The following is a 17,211-nucleotide window of genomic DNA, read 5'->3' on the forward strand; positions in this document are numbered from 1 at the left end:
AACAGAAACAAACAAAGAAGAAAGTGCAAATCCGTTTTTTACAGCAAACCGAGCGCGCCGAGTCGCCAAAAAAGTTATACGAGCATTTCAAGCAAATGTCAAGCTACATGGGTAGTGAAATCCGTCGTCCAATCGCCAGAACTGCTCAACTCAGCGAACTTGCTGCTTGCCTTATATATGTAAACCCGTTGAAGGTGATGGAATGGGGGCAGCGAAGTCGTGTTAGATTGCCGCCAGGTGGCGTTTGCGCGCTTCGCGCGGATATCCGGCTGCAGACTGTCTAGGCGCTTAGGGCTCTTTCAAAAATAAAATACTACTAGTACTACTACGCAACACTACACGATACAGAAGTCTGAACTACACTACGCTGTGCTGCACTACACGACACCTCCTAGCTCTAGAACTATAGCCCTCTGCTTCGCCGCAGGGCTATAGAACATACTATGGCAATTTCCAGGTAGTAAGCAAAGACAACTTTTTGCGCTTAATAACTTTTTCGGTACGCAAATAAAGCACATTCTCTGTCGCACAAATGTCTCAAGTTACTATAAACACTAAAATTAAACCGCTAACTAACGCTTAAATGTTGTACTTACTATATTACTCGTTGACGAAGATTGTTTGCAAACTTGTAACCGCTATTTTTCGCTAGTGAGCGGGCACGCTAGTGAGCGGGCACAATGTATTTCCAAGTGGAGGGGTGGGCAGGTTGCACGCGGTTGCAAACCGCCATTTTTCATTGCGCAGCGCTAGTGCGGTTTGCAACCGCATGCAACCTGCCCACTCCTCCACTTGGAAATACATTGTGCCCGCTCACTAGCCCCAGAACCGCGCTAGCGCCGCGCAACGAAAAATGGCGGTGACAAGTTTGTAAATAATCTTCGTCGACAAGTAATATAGCAAGTACAACATTTAACCGTTAGTTTGCAGTTTAATTTTAGTGTTTGCAGTAACTTAAGACATTTATGCGACAGAGAATGGGCTTTATTTGGCGTACCGAAGAAGTTATTAAGCGCAAAAAGTTGTCTTTGCTTACTACCTGGAAATTGCCATAGTATGTTCTATAGCCCTGCGGCAGAGCGGAGGGCTATAGTTCTAGAGCTAGACACCTCCCTACTCGAGACTGAACTCTTAGCATTCAAGGAAAATTTCATGAGAGAGGCAGAAGGGAGGAGCGTCAACACTAACTGGGATATTTTCAAAGCCAATATTGAGACTGCAATCGATAGACACGTAGCAAAAAAAATCATAAAGACAAGCAATAACATTCCATACATCACCGGAAAAATTAAAAGCATGATGTAAAAAAGGAAACGGAGGTAGAACAAGGCAAAGAAAACTAAGACAGACGCTCATAGAGAACTCTATGAAGAGACTCAGCCAGAAATTAAGGAGATACTACAATTAGAATACAACAAATATCTAGAGAGTCTATTTGAAAACGATGCAGGGCTCAACACCAACAGACTCTGGAATTTTATTAAAAATAAGAAAAAGATATTGGCATACCGGCACTACTTTACAAAAACAGACTTGTGTCTACTACAATAGAGAAGGTAGAGGTCCTAGCAGACCAGTACGACGACGCACTCACACAGTTTTTGTGAATGTTTGAGCTGTAGACTAGTTTAGAGTATAGATCTAGTGATTTTAGCACTGTTAGTATTACTATGCTGTACTACTTACTAGTTTTTAGTGTACTAACAGTAACAGTGTTAGTCGGTAATGGTTATACGACCCAGATGAGACGGGATACTCAGAGAAAGCGTTGCCGAGAAGGACGGTTGATTGATCCGAGCGCTAGAGCGCATGATCTTGCCGGCACATTTCCGCGGCAAGGCGCACTGCCCGCGGAAAGCGTCCTACAGAGCAGTAATGCAGCGCTGAGCTACTGGATCGTGCGCCGAATGAATTGGCGGCGCACGGATCCATAGCTGCCAGCGAACAGTCCGCAATTTTAGTGGGGGGACACAAGGGTAGACACTTTGGGGACCGTGACAGTGCCTTCACTTGTTATTAAAAAACATAATGTCTCTCTTCGCTAACCGAAAAGCTGTGTGACGCAAAATCACACAGAAAGACTGAGAAATTCTCGCGCTTCGTGAACCTTGCCAGTAATGGAAATGGCTGCAAGGACACAGGCTATACTAGACTGGCGACTCGCTCCCACCTCGATTTACCCATCGAGTCAACTAAGCTAAGCCGAGAACCACGTAGCAATACATCACAAACGCGCACAAACACATACATCGGCAATTACCATCGTATTATATTGTTAGGACTCTAGGCTATAGGCCAGTAAAAATAACCCTGTATATAAAATAATTGGAAATTCATCGTTTATGTTATTTCTGTATTAGATGAGGGCGCATTATGAATTAGTGTGTTAAATTTACCGCGGTCCCCAGTTACACCTTCCCTAAACCCTCACGCCTATCAGCATGTCTATGCAGTATCGCAACCTGCCCTCGCCTAGAGACCCACCGCCCCGCTCCTTACCCAAACTACTTGCCAAGTACAACTCTCTCCCCCGTCACATATGATGTAATGTAATACCGACAAGACTGTTACATATGCAGTGTATGACTGCAAGTCTGCACCTGCAAGATCATAGGACTTCGACATAACACGGTCGTAGCGACCACCGCCCGGTATCGTAAACAAAAGGTCGCTACAACGCTGCATCCTACGCTTGCCTTCAACCCATACTTATTTATAGTCGTTAGTCTGCCCATAACAAAATTCGAGCTTTCCTTTTAATTAGATGACCTTCCATGAAAAAAAATTCTCAGTAGCGGCTTCGTCATTCATTGTAACGAATCAAACGACGAACTAATAAGAAACTTTTCCCATGATTATAACCATAGATGCCGATGCTATCACTCCATGCTGCATACTCAGACTCGGTACCGCTCGACAGTTGCACACGCTAGCCTACCGTCGAGTGTCCACGCCGCCCAATTGCCGGATCAGAAAGGTGGCGAACGCGGTACCAGTCTACTATGCCATATAGCGCTCGGCGTTTGGTTGCGCTGTCTACTCGCCACACGCATATCTACTACACTCATCAACAGAAACAAACAAACTTAGACGTTTCACAAAATCGACCCCTGAGACTGTCAAATCCGCGGATTTCCGCGGATCCGCAGAAGAATCTCATCCCTGATTATAGTATTATATATTAGCAGTAAGTGGACGATTTTGCAGGCAGGTTTATCAGCGTGGGTTGGGGTGCTAGAGAGTAGAGTTTGATAAGATTGCACAGGACTGGTTTTACCATTGCATCCTATTGCTATTGTTTATTTATTTTTGTGAAAATCCTTGTAATTACCAATGTTGAAAGCGATAAATAATAAGCGATCGGTAGATAATTACAATCTCGAGATTGCCGCGCAGTCTGCTGATCGGCAGATTGGCTAGATCGGAGGATTGCGCGCAACATATTCATATCTATTTATATATTTGGCGCGGGTCCTACTGCTGCTGCTGCTGCTACTTCGATGCACTTGGTCGAGACTGGTGCATGCGCCATAACCCTGTCTGTACGGCCGCGTACACAAGCAAGAAGCGAAGCGCCGAGGCAGCTCGTATACTCATAAAAACATACCCATCATATGCACGCGCACACACACATACACACGTTGTGCTGAATACTGTCAATGACTATGTGTGCGTCACTGCGTGCGTGCACGCGCGCGTGTAACAGTGTCAGGTGTACGTGCGTCCGAGGTAACGCGTGGCGTGCGTGTGTGTACTGTGACAGTAACTGTGTAGTGTCGGTGACCTGGCCAAAGCAAAAGAATTCCCCAAAAGAATTCCCCCTAACCCGACCAGGCTGTGTGACTAACGACTAACGAGTAACGTCAATAATATAATACACATTCTAACCCTAGCAATACCGTTTCTTGGAAGTTACTACTATTACTAAGAGTAGATAATAACACATTATGTACAATGTGTTATTATCTACTCTTGCTATTACTAAGCTAAGTATACCCAGCATTGACTGCAGACGTAAATACTATAGTACATAGATTTATACTTACTTCTTAGATCTCTGTAAGACATGTTGTCGATTATGAAGCAGTTTAACTTTAACGGTGTCGGGAGTTTTCCAAGAACTTGCTGATCACGAATCGACAATCGACTGAATCGAGGTTTCTATGCAAGCTGTTTACTCGGTTCGACGTTTGTGATGTTCTCCATAATCTATGTTCCTGCCCTTAGTTATCGTAATGATGATCCTATATATTATTCCCAAGTTCTATTATTTGTATAATATTTATTATTTATTTATAGAAATTTACGAGTAATGAATTCTGATAATATAATTAATAAACAATCTCCAAATTTCATCTAGAGAAAATAATATTTACGCAATGCGAGAACAACCGCGTAAAATGTACTGTTCTTGTGTTTCTTGGACATGACCATTGAAAAATATGTGCTATTGTACTGATATCATATGAATGTTTGTTTTATTATTAACTGGCTGTTGTTACATTCTCGAAACGGGTAGGATTTTGATTTAGGATCACAATGCCACTTGCACTGCAATTGTTCCAGGTAATTAGTCTCTGGTAGTGTTATTCTGCTACTGACAGTGACAGTGAGTCGCACTGTGACTGTCTACAGACGCACTCACACAGTTTTGTGCAATGTGTTGAGCTGTAGACTAGTTAGAGTATAGACTAGTGATTATTAGCACTGTTAGTATTACTAGCTGTACTACTACTAGTTTTAGTGTTACTAACAGTAACAGTGTTAGTGGTAATGTTATACGACCAGATGAGACGCGGATACTAGAGAAGCGTTGCCGAAGGAGGTGTTGATCCGAAGCGCTAAGCGCATATCTTGCGCCACAGTTCCGCGGCAAGGCGGCACCGACCCCGGAAACGTCCTACGACAGGATGCGAGCGGCTGGCAGCTATGGATCCGTGCGCCGAATGAATTGGGCCGGCGCACGATCCATAGCTGCCAGCCGAACAGTCCGCAATTTAGTGGGGGACACACAGAGGGAGACATTGCGGACGTGAACAGTGCTCACTTGTTTATAAAAACATAATGTCTCTCTTCGTAACCGAGCTGTGTGACGCAAAATCAACAGAAAGACTGACGAAATTCTCGCGCGTTCGTGAACCTTGCCAGTAATGGAAATGGCTGCAAGGACAACAGGCTATACTAGACTGGGACTCGCTCCCACCTCGATTACCCATCGAGTCACTAAGCTAAGCCGAGAACACGTAGACAATACATGCCACAAACCGCGCACAAACACATACATCGCAATACATCGTATTATATGTTAGGACTCTAGGCTATAGGCAGTAAAAAATACCTGTATATAACATATAATTGGAACATTCATCGTTTATTTATTCTGTATTAGATGAGCCATTATGAATTAGTGGGTTAATTTACGGTCCGCAGTACACTTCCTAACCTTAGCTACTCAGGCTATGGGCCATCAGCTATACAGCAACTGCCGTACACTACAACTACTTGCAAGTACAACTTCCCGTCACTATGATAGTAATGTAATAACCCGACAAGACTGTACATATCAGTGTATGACTGCAAGTCTGCACTGCAAGATCATAGATTCGACATAACACGGCTAGCGACCACCGCCCCGGTATGTAAACAAATATTGTAAAGCCGCATCTACGCTTGCTTACATACTTATTTATAGGCGTTAGTCTGCCCATAACAAAATTCGACTTTCCTTAATTAGATGCACCTTCCGCATGAAAAAAATTTCAGTTGCGGCTCGTCAATTATTTAACGAATCAAACGACGCAACAATAAGAAACTTTTCCATGGTTATACACATAGATGCCATGCTATCAATCCATGCTGCCATATAGACTGCGTACCCGCCGCGACAGTTGCCACACGCTACCACTACGTGAGTGTAGCGATATGCCGGAGTAAAGGTGGCGAACGGCGTACCAGTCTACTATGCCTATAGCCTCGGCGTTTGTTGCGCTGTCTATCGCACACCATATCTACTACACTCATCAACAGAAACAAACAAACAAGAAAGTGCAAATCCGTTTTTTACAAGCAAACCAGGCACGCTGAGTCGCCAAAAAAGTTATACGGACATTTCAAGCAAATGTCAAGCTACATGGGTAGTGAAATCCGTCGTCCAAGTGCCAGAAACTGCTCAACTCAGCGAACTGCTGCTTGCCTTATATATGTAAACCCGTGAAGGTAATGGAATGGGGCAGCGAAGTCGTGCTTAGATTGCCGCCAGGTGGCGTTGCGCGCTTCGCGCGGATATCTGGCTGCCAACTGTCTAGGCGCTTAGGGCTCTTTCAAAAATAAAATACTACTAGTTACTACTACGCAACACTACACGATACAGAAGTCTGACTACACTACGCGCCGCCTGCACTACACGACACCTCCCTAGCTCTTAGAACTATAGCCCTCTGCCTTCGCCGCAGGGCTATAGAAACCATACTATGGCAATTTCCAGGTAGTAAGCAAAGACAACTTTTGCCGCTTAAAACTTTTCGGTACGCAAATAAAGCACATTCTCTGTCGCGCACAAATGTCTCAACTTACTATAAACACCAAAATTAAACGCTAACTAACGCTTAACATGTTGTACTGCTATATTACTCGTGACGAAGATTGTTTGCAAACTTGTAAACCGCTATTTTTCGCTAGTGAGCTGGCGCACGCTAGTGAGCGGCGCACAATGTATTTCCAAGTGGAGGGGTGGCAGGTGACGCGGTTGCAAACCGCCATTGTCATTGCCGCACGCTGAGTGGCGGTTGCAACCGCATGCAACCTGCCCACTCCTCCACTTGGAAAACATTGTGCCCGCTCACTAGCCCCAGAACCGCGCTAGCGCCGCGCAACGAAAAATGGCCGGTGACAAGTTGTAAGTAATCTTCGTCGACAAGTAAATATAGCAAGTACAACATTACGTTAGTTTGCGCAGTTTAATTTTAGTGTTTGCAGTAACTTAAGACATTTATGCGACAGAGAATGTGCTTTATTTGCGTACCTAAGAAGTTATAAGCGCAGAAAGTTGTCTTTGCTTACTACCTGGAGAATTGCCCATAGTATGTTCTATAGCCCTGCCGCCAGAGCGGAGGGCTATAGTTCTAGAGCTAGACACCTCCCTACTCGAGACTGAACTCTTAGCATTCAAGGAAAATTTCATGAGAGAGGCAGAAGGAGGGAGCTCAACACTAACTGGATATTTTCAAAGCCAATATTGAGACTGCAATCGATAGCACACGTACCAAAGAAAATCATAAAGACAAGCAATAACATTCCATACATCACCGAAAAAATTAAAAGCATGATGATAAAAAGGAAACGGAGGTGGAACAAGGCAAAGAAAACTAAGAACGACGCTGATCAGAGAAACTCTATGAGAGACTCAGCCCAGAAATTAAGGAGATACTACAATTAGAATACAACAAATATCTAGAGAGTCTATTTGGAAAACGATGCAGGGCGCAACACCAACAGACTCTGGAATTTTATTAAAATAAGAAAAAGATATTGGCATACCGGCACTACTTTACAAAAACAGACTTGTGTCTACACAATAGAGAAGGCTAGAGGTCCTAGCAGACCAGTACGAATCAGTTTTTCACTACAGAAAATAAAGACAATATGCCTGACATGGGCCCATCACGCACTCAACAATGGAAGACATCTCCATTACCTTACCTGGCGTAACTAAACTACTAAAATCCTAGATCCTAAGAAAGCAATTGGCCCTGAAAATCTACCAACAACACTGCTGAAGAAACATGCAGAGATCATAGGGCCGATGCTGTGTCTTATATACAATCAAAGTATACACACGTGAATGCCAGAGGATTGGCTAACGCAACATCATAGCTGCCACAAAGAAAGCGAAACAAATCTGACCGGCAAACTACTAGACAATATCCCTTACCTCTGTGGCATTGCAAAAAGTCAATGGGAACACATCATATTCAGGAGTGTGATGGACCACTTTGACTATAACAATATACTTGCAAACTGCCAGCATGGTTTCAGGAAGTCTCACAGCTGTGAGACTCGGCTGCTTTCCACTGTCAACGACCTTAGTTACAGGCTGGATAACAACGAACAAGTAGACGTAGTGATCTTAGACTTCGCAAAGGCTTTCGACACAGTCCCCCACAATAAACTGCTTCATAAGCTAAACTACTATGGAACAAGAGGGAAGACTTTGATATGGATACGTAAATGGCTGACCAAAAGACACCAAACTGTAGTGTTCTCAAAGATGGTAAAAAGATCAAGAAAAGTACCGGTAAAGTCAGGAGTCCCCCAGGGAACAGTCCTCGGCCCCCTCCTGTTCCTCGTTTTCATAAACGACATATGTAATGGCATCGACTCAACACTCTGACTGTTTGCAGATGATTGTCTCATCTACAAACCCATCAGAAGCAGATCTTATACAGGGCTTCTTCAAAAGGACATTGATAAGCTAGTTCAATGGTCCAAAAACTGGAAAATGTCTTTCAATCCAAAAAAGTGCACCAGCCTCACAATATCAAGGAAACAAACCCCAATAAAGCAGACCTATACCATCATGGGAACCAAGCTAAAAAATGAGGAACATCAACTCTACCTCGACGTGGAGCTCACTGATGACCTCTCTTGGTCTACTCACATCAGCCGGTTGAAAGGAAAGGCAACCCGGGCCCTAAATTTCATCCGCAGGAACCTTGTAGGATGCCCATAACCTGTCAAAGAGATGGCATACAAAGCATACGTGAGGCCAAGCCTCGAGTATGCAAGTATTGTCTGGGATCCACACACCTGGAGAAAGTGCAGAGACGAGCAGCGCGCTTCGTAACGGGAAATTACCAGCAAACTGAGAGTGTTACACAAATGATCCTAGACCTACAATGGCCTTCCTTGCAGGAACGCAGGTTTGTCAACCGACAGGCCCTATTCTGGAAAATAATCAACGGACAGGCAGCAGTCGACATTCCATCCTTCCTCACCAAAAGCACCAGCATATGCCGTGGCACACACCGGCTTACATACAACAACATCAGAACCCGGACAGATGGGTACAGGTTCAGCTTTTTTCCTAGAACAATCGGAAGCTGGAATCTGCTACCGGAGTCACTACTCACTAGTCCAACAGCACAGCAATTCACTGGGTCCCTCTGGCAAAACATTGAGTCAGGCAGCATCGTTGTTATGCCACCTCGAGGAAGTGAAACGCATCTCCGGCTGGGCAACTACAACAGCTCGCAACAGCCTATTGCCGTATGCTAGTCATACTCAGTAATGAGTGCCTGGCCCAGAGAAGCCTCGATCTCTGGAACACATTACTGCCTACATTTAAAAAATATTCCATGCAAATCTCTCACGTGCACCTGGAGTTTTCGCGCACTCCCTGGACGTTTATTCCTTACGGACTGTCCAGTATAGAAGTAGAAGTACACTACACTACTATACAATACACTGAGAATTTTACTGGTAGTGACGCCCCAATCAAAAAATAAAATCTGATGACCAACTGCGATGCGTACTGCACCAGCAATTTGATTGCGGAAGCTGGAAGTATATCTGTAACCCGCCTGAGGGAACACAAACAAATATGTACGTAGGATCCTCAGCAGCTGCAGCAGCTAGTCCCCAGGCTTGCCTCCACCTCTACCACGAGAGGACCATATAAGTCTGCCATTATGGACCGCACGTCGAAAAATAACCATGTCCCTGACTGGTCTGCGAGTGAGGTTACACACAAGGAAGGCTCCCATCTGGACAGGCAACTAAGGGAATCCACCCAAATACATCACATAAACAGGGATGACATACACCCTTCATTTGCTTCTAATCGTCACTAGATAGAAAGCAAGAGGATAAATTTAGCAACTATCCTGAGCCAGGCGAATCTTTAATGCAATTCATGTATTTCCCAGAAACCTATAAAAGGAACTTAATCATGTTAGTTTAGTTGATCACTTGTTTCTATGTTTCTATATTTTCTGTTTGTATAATGCTATACTTGTTGTACAAGGATTTATTGTGCTATTTCACAGAGCCCTCTAGAACCCATGCAAGTAGATGCAGCTCCAGAGGAGAACGATAATGTGGAACCTGAACCATATATTGTTGAAAACACCACTCTGGTCAGTACTTATGTGATAATATCACTTTGCTGTTGATATGTTATAACAGACCTGAATTTCATAATTGTTAAAAATAATAAAAAAATAGCCGTGATAGTTTTATTGTGATATTGGTACTATTGTTGTTGATAAAATATTTAGAGATTGATGGTAACCTATATTAGTACGTGTTGTGTTACAGGACCTTGAGATATATGCTGTAAGTTATACTGGGCTAGCTAAACTAAATCGCCTAATGTATATTGCTGATCATTGTCCGCCGCTGAGACTGGAGGCTCTCCGTATGGCATTGCAACATGTCCAAACAACATACAATACAACCATATATCAGCAGATGCATAGGAAACTGCAGGAAGCCAGGTATTAATTAACATAGCCTTTAGTTGTGATCATCTAGGAGATAAATAATAATAACTATATCAACTAGAGAGCTGTACAGCTGTGATCTGTGGTAGATATTATCACTGAATGTACCATATAGTTGTATTCAAATGATATAGCTCTAATGTAACCATATAATTACTGTGAAATGGCATTTCCTTTTTATGTATATTGTAGCATACTTGTAATGGTATTCATATGTTTGTGTGCAACAGTGCAGCTGCACTGCCCGATGTAGCGGGAGGGGCAGTCCAATATACCCCTCCTTCTCAGGAGTGGATTGATCAGACGTCTAAGAAGGCAGCCCTTAAGTTGGAGAAACTTGACACAGATTTGAAAAACTACAAAAGCAACTCGATCAAGGAGAGCATAAGGTTGTGAATGATATCCATGTATTGATTGTTACCAGAACTAAGAAATGTTAAAGGGCTACTTTTTGTTAGATGCAAAGACTATTTTCATATATTCGTAAAGAAACCTTGCAATATTTTGAACAGCAATGTAGAAGGCAGCAAAGACCGTGCTTGTAATATATGTTTCATTTCTCTGTGTGTCGGTTATGCAGAAGAGGTCATGATGACCTAGGAGATCACTACTTAGACTGCGGTGACCTGAGCAATGCACTGAAATGCTACTCACGTGCTAGGGACTACTGTACTAGTCCAAAGCACGTAATCAACATGTGTCTAAATGTGATCAAGGTGAGCTGATGGCTGAATGTGCAAATGGGAACAATAGTACGTGCATGTGGTCATCAACTTGTGCATAGTTTGTTTTAGAAAACTAAACATTGAATGGTAAATGCAAAGTTCTGTGATATATAAAAGTTCGACTTCAAAACCTAAGGAGACTTTGTTAAAACATCTCTTGCCTGCTGCAGGTGAGTGTTTATCTGCAGAACTGGTCACACGTGCTCACCTATGTCAATGTTATAACAGACCTGAATTTCATAATTGTTAAAAATGATAAAAAAATAGCCGTGATAGTTTTATTGTGATATTGGTACTATTGTTGTTGATAAAATATTTAGAGATTGATGGTAACCTATATTAGTACGTGTTGTGTTACAGGACCTTGAGATATATGCTGTAAGTTATACTGGGCTAGCTAAACTAAATCGCCTAATGTATATTGCTGATCATTGTCCGCCGCTGAGACTGGAGGCTCTCCGTATGGCATTGCAACATGTCCAAACAACATACAATACAACCATATATCAGCAGATGCATAGGAAACTGCAGGAAGCCAGGTATTAATTAACATAGCCTTTAGTTGTGATCATCTAGGAGATAAATAATAATAACTATATCAGCTAGAGAGCTGTACAGCTGTGATCTGTGGTAGATATTATCACTGAATGTACCATATAGTTGTATTAAAATGATATAGCTCTAATGTAACCATATAATTACTGTGAAATGGCATTTCCTTTTTATGTATATTGTAGCATACTTGTAATGGTATTCATATGTTTGTGTGCAACAGTGCAGCTGCACTGCCCGATGTAGCGGGAGGGGCAGTCCAATATACCCCTCCTTCTCAGGAGTGGATTGATCAGACGTCTAAGAAGGCAGCCCTTAAGTTGGAGAAGCTTGACACAGATTTGAAAAACTACAAAAGCAACTCAATCAAGGAGAGCATAAGGTTGTGAATGATATCCATGTATTGATTGTTACCAGAACTAAGAAATGTTAAAGGGCTACTTTTTGTTAGATGCAAAGACTATTTTCATATATTCGTAAAGAAACCTTGCAATATTTTGAACAGCAATGTAGAAGGCAGCAAAGACCGTGCTTGTAATATATGTTTCATTTCTCTGTGTATCGGTTATGCAGAAGAGGTCATGATGACCTAGGAGATCACTACTTAGACTGCGGTGACCTGAGCAATGCACTGAAATGCTACTCACGTGCTAGGGACTACTGTACTAGTCCAAAGCACGTAATCAACATGTGTCTAAATGTGATCAAGGTGAGCTGATGGCTGAATGTGCAAATGGGAACAATAGTACGTGCATGTGGTCATCAACTTGTGGATAGTTTGTTTTAGAAAACTAAACATTGAATGGTAAATGCAAAGTTCTGTGATATATAAAAGTTTGACTTCAAAACCTAAGGAGACTTTGTTAAAACATCTCTTGCCTGCTGCAGGTGAGTGTTTATCTGCAGAACTGGTCACACGTGCTCACCTATGTCAATAAGGCAGAAGCTACACCTGAGGTCACTGATGGAACACAGGTACGTACCATACAAATCCAGGTTGGTTTGTTGTATGAGAGAAATTTGTGAGATTTTGAGTAATTATTTTATTAATATGGTATAAAGATTATAATTAATGTGCATGACTGCTGTGGCATTTCGTGAGTTTTAATGAGTATTAACGAAAATAGCTTTCGTAACTCTTGATGAAATATCTTTGATTTCAATTAGGTAACAATCATCTGATCAGGTTAATTTATTCTATGTATTACATGGGATAACCAGAGCTATGTTAAAAGTCGTTGGTAAAATTACCTAAATCGTGCTATACATATCATATGTCAATGGAACAAGCTGCATTCATATTCATCATATATTCTCATATCTCACAATTACCAGCTAGTCTTGGATATTCCACAGCCCTCAGTAGGCGAGCTTCTAGGTTGATACCAATCGGTCAGTATAACTGTCATCTCCCCTTGTTCTAGTGTCATTTGATGCTGAGTGCGTTGCTTTCCCTATTCTGCCCCCAATTCCCAGAGAGAATAAAGATGTCACATTTCACAACTCTGCTTCCCATTCATTGCCAATACATGCCTATAGAAGGCATTGCCAATACATGCCTATAGAAGGCATTGCTAATTTGCTGTGCGATGGTTTATGCACTGCAGCATGTGACTGCCGGTAAGGACAGTACACCAGTGATGACAAAGTTGAAATGCGCAGCTGGACTTGCGGAACTGGCCACGGGAAAGTACAAATCTGCTGCAAAGTACTTTCTGCAGGCTAACTTTGACCACTGTGATTTTACAGAGGTGTGTATACTTCCGATGTGTGTCTATGCATCAATAGAGCAATCTGAATTTTTATCCTCCTTGCAATGCGTAGATAAAGGTATGTTGGTAAGATTGTTACAGTGACAACCTGTTCGATTCTTGTTTTGCAACATTTTCTGAACTAGCATCTTGACAAAAATCATTTTCCTGGTTGCTAAATATTATTTACTAAGCTAAATTTTATTACTATACGTTAAACGTCATAGTAATTCCATGCTATTCCTTTTCAGTTACTCTCCCCGAGCAATGTGGCCATGTATGGAGGACTGTGTGCGCTGGCGTCGTTTGATCGACATGAATTGCAAAAGAACGTCATCTCCAGCAGGTACATTTCACTAGACCTTGCTGGTCGGCAGTGGTTCATTTTTAAAATTACGTTCGCAAAAGATTATAGGCTTCACATGCCATATCTGATTATTTTCATTTATCTCAGGCATGTGTTTGTTAGATGTATATTATGGTTGTAAATGATGAATTATTGTGAATGCTGAGATGCATATGTAGCAATACAGAGGAATGGAGAGGAGGCACTTACGTACTGTTGTACTTATGTATGTCGTAACATATATATATATATATTAGAATAAAGCCGTCTATATTATACACGACGCCTTCGACCATCACTGTCTATGATCAGTGACCAACAAGTGACGAGAGACGTCAAAATCCTTCCTTACACATGTGTGGCAATTGGAGTAGTTTTTCAATTTGGGGGAATCACAGCTGTGTTTCACTTGCGATTGTAGTTCCTTCAAGCTGTTTCTGGAGCTAGAGCCACAGCTTAGGGACATTCTCTACATGTTCTACGAGTCGAAGTATGCATTCTGTCTGAAGCTACTCACCGAGGTCAATGACAATCTTAGACTGGACATGTACCTCGCACATCACGTCAACACTCTGTATACCCAGATCAGGAATCGAGCGCTCATACAGGTGAGCAGCGGCAGTCTTGCTGTGACATGTAAATCAGATATGATTGGTTTTCTGCAGGTATTTGTGGGCACCCGTCATTCTGTCGTTAAAACGTGCGTGGGTGAAAAATTCGGCTGTAATGCTAGATGTTATCAAGCTGCCATCTTGTCGTAGATTGGTATTAGTGTGTTCATCACCGACGTGAATGTGACCCTTAGTGATACACATGCGGAAGGCGTGCTAATCGGTGTCATGTGTTGCAGTATTTTAGTCCTTACCTCTCCGCCGACATGAACAAGATGGCGACTGCGTTCAATACGTCGCTACCAGCGCTGGAGGATGAACTGATGCAGTTGATTCTAGATGGACAGATCCAGGCACGCATCGACTCTCACAACAAGGTGCTCCTAGTACTGTAAATCTCCTAGGCTTGCCATGGGTCGAAATCGTAAGGGGCCCGCGGGCCCGATGCTCGTATTTTAAGGCTCGGCCCTGACATTTCTAATAGCAAGCCCGACGGGCCTGTAGAAAATCCACCCCCAGCATGCAAAACCGTCCCTGGCACGCCAGGGAGGATGAAAAATTTACTGCAGTATAGCTCATTACTATTCACTGAATATGTTCTTTGTATTACTGTAAATAAACCATTGTACAAATTTAAAATTTCAGTCTTATTTTTTTTTAAAGGCTGCGGTATCCGGGGAATGATGCGGGCCTGTAAAATCCCTTGCCTACAATCCTGGCTGGCCTGTAAATTTTCAAACTAATCTCTACCCCTACTTGCCATCCATGCCTCTGATGGTCATAGCCACATGTCGTGTAAGCCAGTAAGCTGTGAAGCAGTACTTGGACGTGTTTCGCGAAGTATTGTGGCATCTTCGTTCATGGTATTTTGCTTTTAGATTCTGTATGCAAAGGACACGGACCAGCGTAGCACTACGTTTGAGAGGTCACTTGCAATGGGCAAGGCCTACCAGCGAAGAACCAAGGTAACCCATGAATATATCGTATCTGAGAATATAGGCACCTGCATAACAAGAAGTTATAGCCAGCACGCCACAATGTCTCTCTTTGAAATGGCGTACTTCTGCTTTAGTATGTCACATCAACTCGTACTAGATCGTGTTTACTTCCATGATACAATATTTCATTATCGAAATTAAATGGTTAGACATTAGTCATTTAATGTTATATACTGTCATACATATTCGTACTATTTTATTGCCCGATTACCCGTTCCCCCTCTCAACCAATTACAGTGTGAAATTTACACAGCTATATAATAAATACATGTATCACACGCTATAAGCAAATGTTAATACTGGTGTTGTCGTCTACAGGCATTGGTCTTGCGCTCAGCGATGTTAAAGAACCAAATCCAGGTGAAGAGTCCTGCCCGAGAGGGTGGCCAGGGAGGAGAAATGAGCCTCACACCAGGAAGCGGGACGTCCTCTAGCAGAAACTAATGCAATGCAGCAAGACGATTCATCGTTTAGAACATGGGAGTGTATGGAACAGGGCTGCATGTGCATATTTATTAACCATGTTCTCAGTGCCTGCGGGAGCTCGCACGAGATCGTTCGTAACATCACGCTGTGTGTGCCCCGTGGATGGAGGCATTTGCTGTTTGTCTCCCCATACTGCATAAGATTATTGACGTTACCCCCAGTTTAACAGTCGGTAGTGAAAAGGTAACTAAAGGTGGCTTTCCTTTGTGGGGAAATTGTGACTTCAGAGTAAATTTACAGCTTCATGGATATCATTTGGTCTATTATGCCAGTATGGTACTTTGTCATATAATATTAAATAATTTAATAATATGCGATACCAGTGGTTTATAAAGTTGCCTTTGTTGTTTTGAGAGCCTCTCGCATGCATAACATACCAAACATGATCAGTTGGGGTGTTCAACTACCTTGAAAAGTTGCGATGCGTTTTATATAATCGTTATATTTTCGTGTTTACATATTAATCATGGCCAGTCGGAATGAGCATCAAATACTGGACGTGCCATCTATTACACGAGTTAAAGATGTTAACCAACTAGCTTTGCCTTGCATTGAACGAAATACTTCAACTGATCTGCTGCTCTCCTAGTGACCGTGATAGTAATAAGTTAATTGCCGACCTTTTGTTTATTCAGTTTGTATCTGAGGCTATTGTTCTGCTAAAAATGTGCTGGTTATCCAATTAAAAATTGTTTCGAGAAAGATGGCTTCGCAACACTGGTATACTGGCATAAAACGTATATTGCAAGAGAAATGGTGTTATACGCAATTACTCAAGAAGTTCTTTAGGATAATATAACTTTTATTACAAACATCACTGGGAGTACCTGTTTTACTTTTGATATATCCTGATTATTCATCGTGGGCTATCACAAATGCATTGAAATTACACATCAACAAGCAACAATTGTAAATTTGTCTTAACAAAATCTGGCACAACAAAATAATGATTACATTTGGCTATAGCGAGATTAAACTAGTTTCTCTCGTTGCAGTAAGCCAATAAATTTCAAGAGACTGATCAAAACATCTTTTCACTATCACCTCATCAATAGCATAAAACGGTTATTTTCATCTATTTAAAATAGAGTTATATAACACAAAGTTAATTGATGACTTGTTCATAGTGTTTAACCATGATAGCTAAAACCATGAATTCTAGCTACCAGGATTCCTAACGTTTTTATTCAGCATAGTCTATAAATTGTCGTTGAAAAATATACTTTGTATACCTTGACCTTCA

At 42.1% G+C, this 17,211-nt stretch overlaps 3 protein-coding genes across 5 annotated transcripts in view; 1 reads left to right on the forward strand and 2 right to left on the reverse strand.

Moving 5' to 3' along the window:
• The window catches only part of LOC106821163 (clusterin-associated protein 1-like), a gene marked incomplete at its 3' end in the record, with an annotated part of 10,634 nt that extends 6,324 nt beyond the window's left edge, over positions 1-4,310 (reverse strand). Inside the window, 1 exon segment of the mRNA XM_014825856.1 lies at positions 4,047-4,310. Within this exon segment, the coding sequence (XP_014681342.1) occupies positions 4,047-4,068 (22 nt within the window).
• The window catches only part of LOC106821161 (multidrug resistance-associated protein 1-like), a 37,956-nt gene that overhangs the window by 1,510 nt on the left and 19,235 nt on the right, over positions 1-17,211 (reverse strand). The window lies entirely within an intron of this gene.
• Positions 4,427-16,791, forward strand: LOC106821162 (COP9 signalosome complex subunit 1-like). 2 transcript variants are annotated; one of them, XM_014825854.1, is made up of 12 exons: positions 4,427-4,566; positions 10,044-10,133; positions 10,315-10,493; positions 10,730-10,888; positions 11,080-11,215; positions 12,665-12,751; positions 13,384-13,527; positions 13,779-13,873; positions 14,295-14,481; positions 14,724-14,861; positions 15,363-15,449; positions 15,801-16,791. In XM_014825854.1, the coding sequence occupies exons 1-12, from the start codon at positions 4,540-4,542 to the stop codon at positions 15,924-15,926; spliced, it is 1,455 nt and encodes a 484-aa protein (XP_014681340.1). In that variant the 5' UTR covers positions 4,427-4,539; the 3' UTR covers positions 15,927-16,791. The 2 variants fall into 2 exon arrangements, with proteins under 2 accessions (XP_014681340.1, XP_014681339.1); XM_014825853.1 differs by lacking the exons at positions 4,427-4,566; positions 10,044-10,133; positions 10,315-10,493; positions 10,730-10,888; positions 11,080-11,215 and adding exons at positions 11,558-11,763; positions 12,000-12,158; positions 12,350-12,485.

Source organism: Priapulus caudatus, unplaced genomic scaffold (assembly GCF_000485595.1).
Source record: "Priapulus caudatus unplaced genomic scaffold, Priapulus_caudatus-5.0.1 Scaffold61, whole genome shotgun sequence".
Taxonomy (NCBI): domain Eukaryota; kingdom Metazoa; phylum Priapulida; class Priapulimorpha; order Priapulimorphida; family Priapulidae; genus Priapulus; species Priapulus caudatus.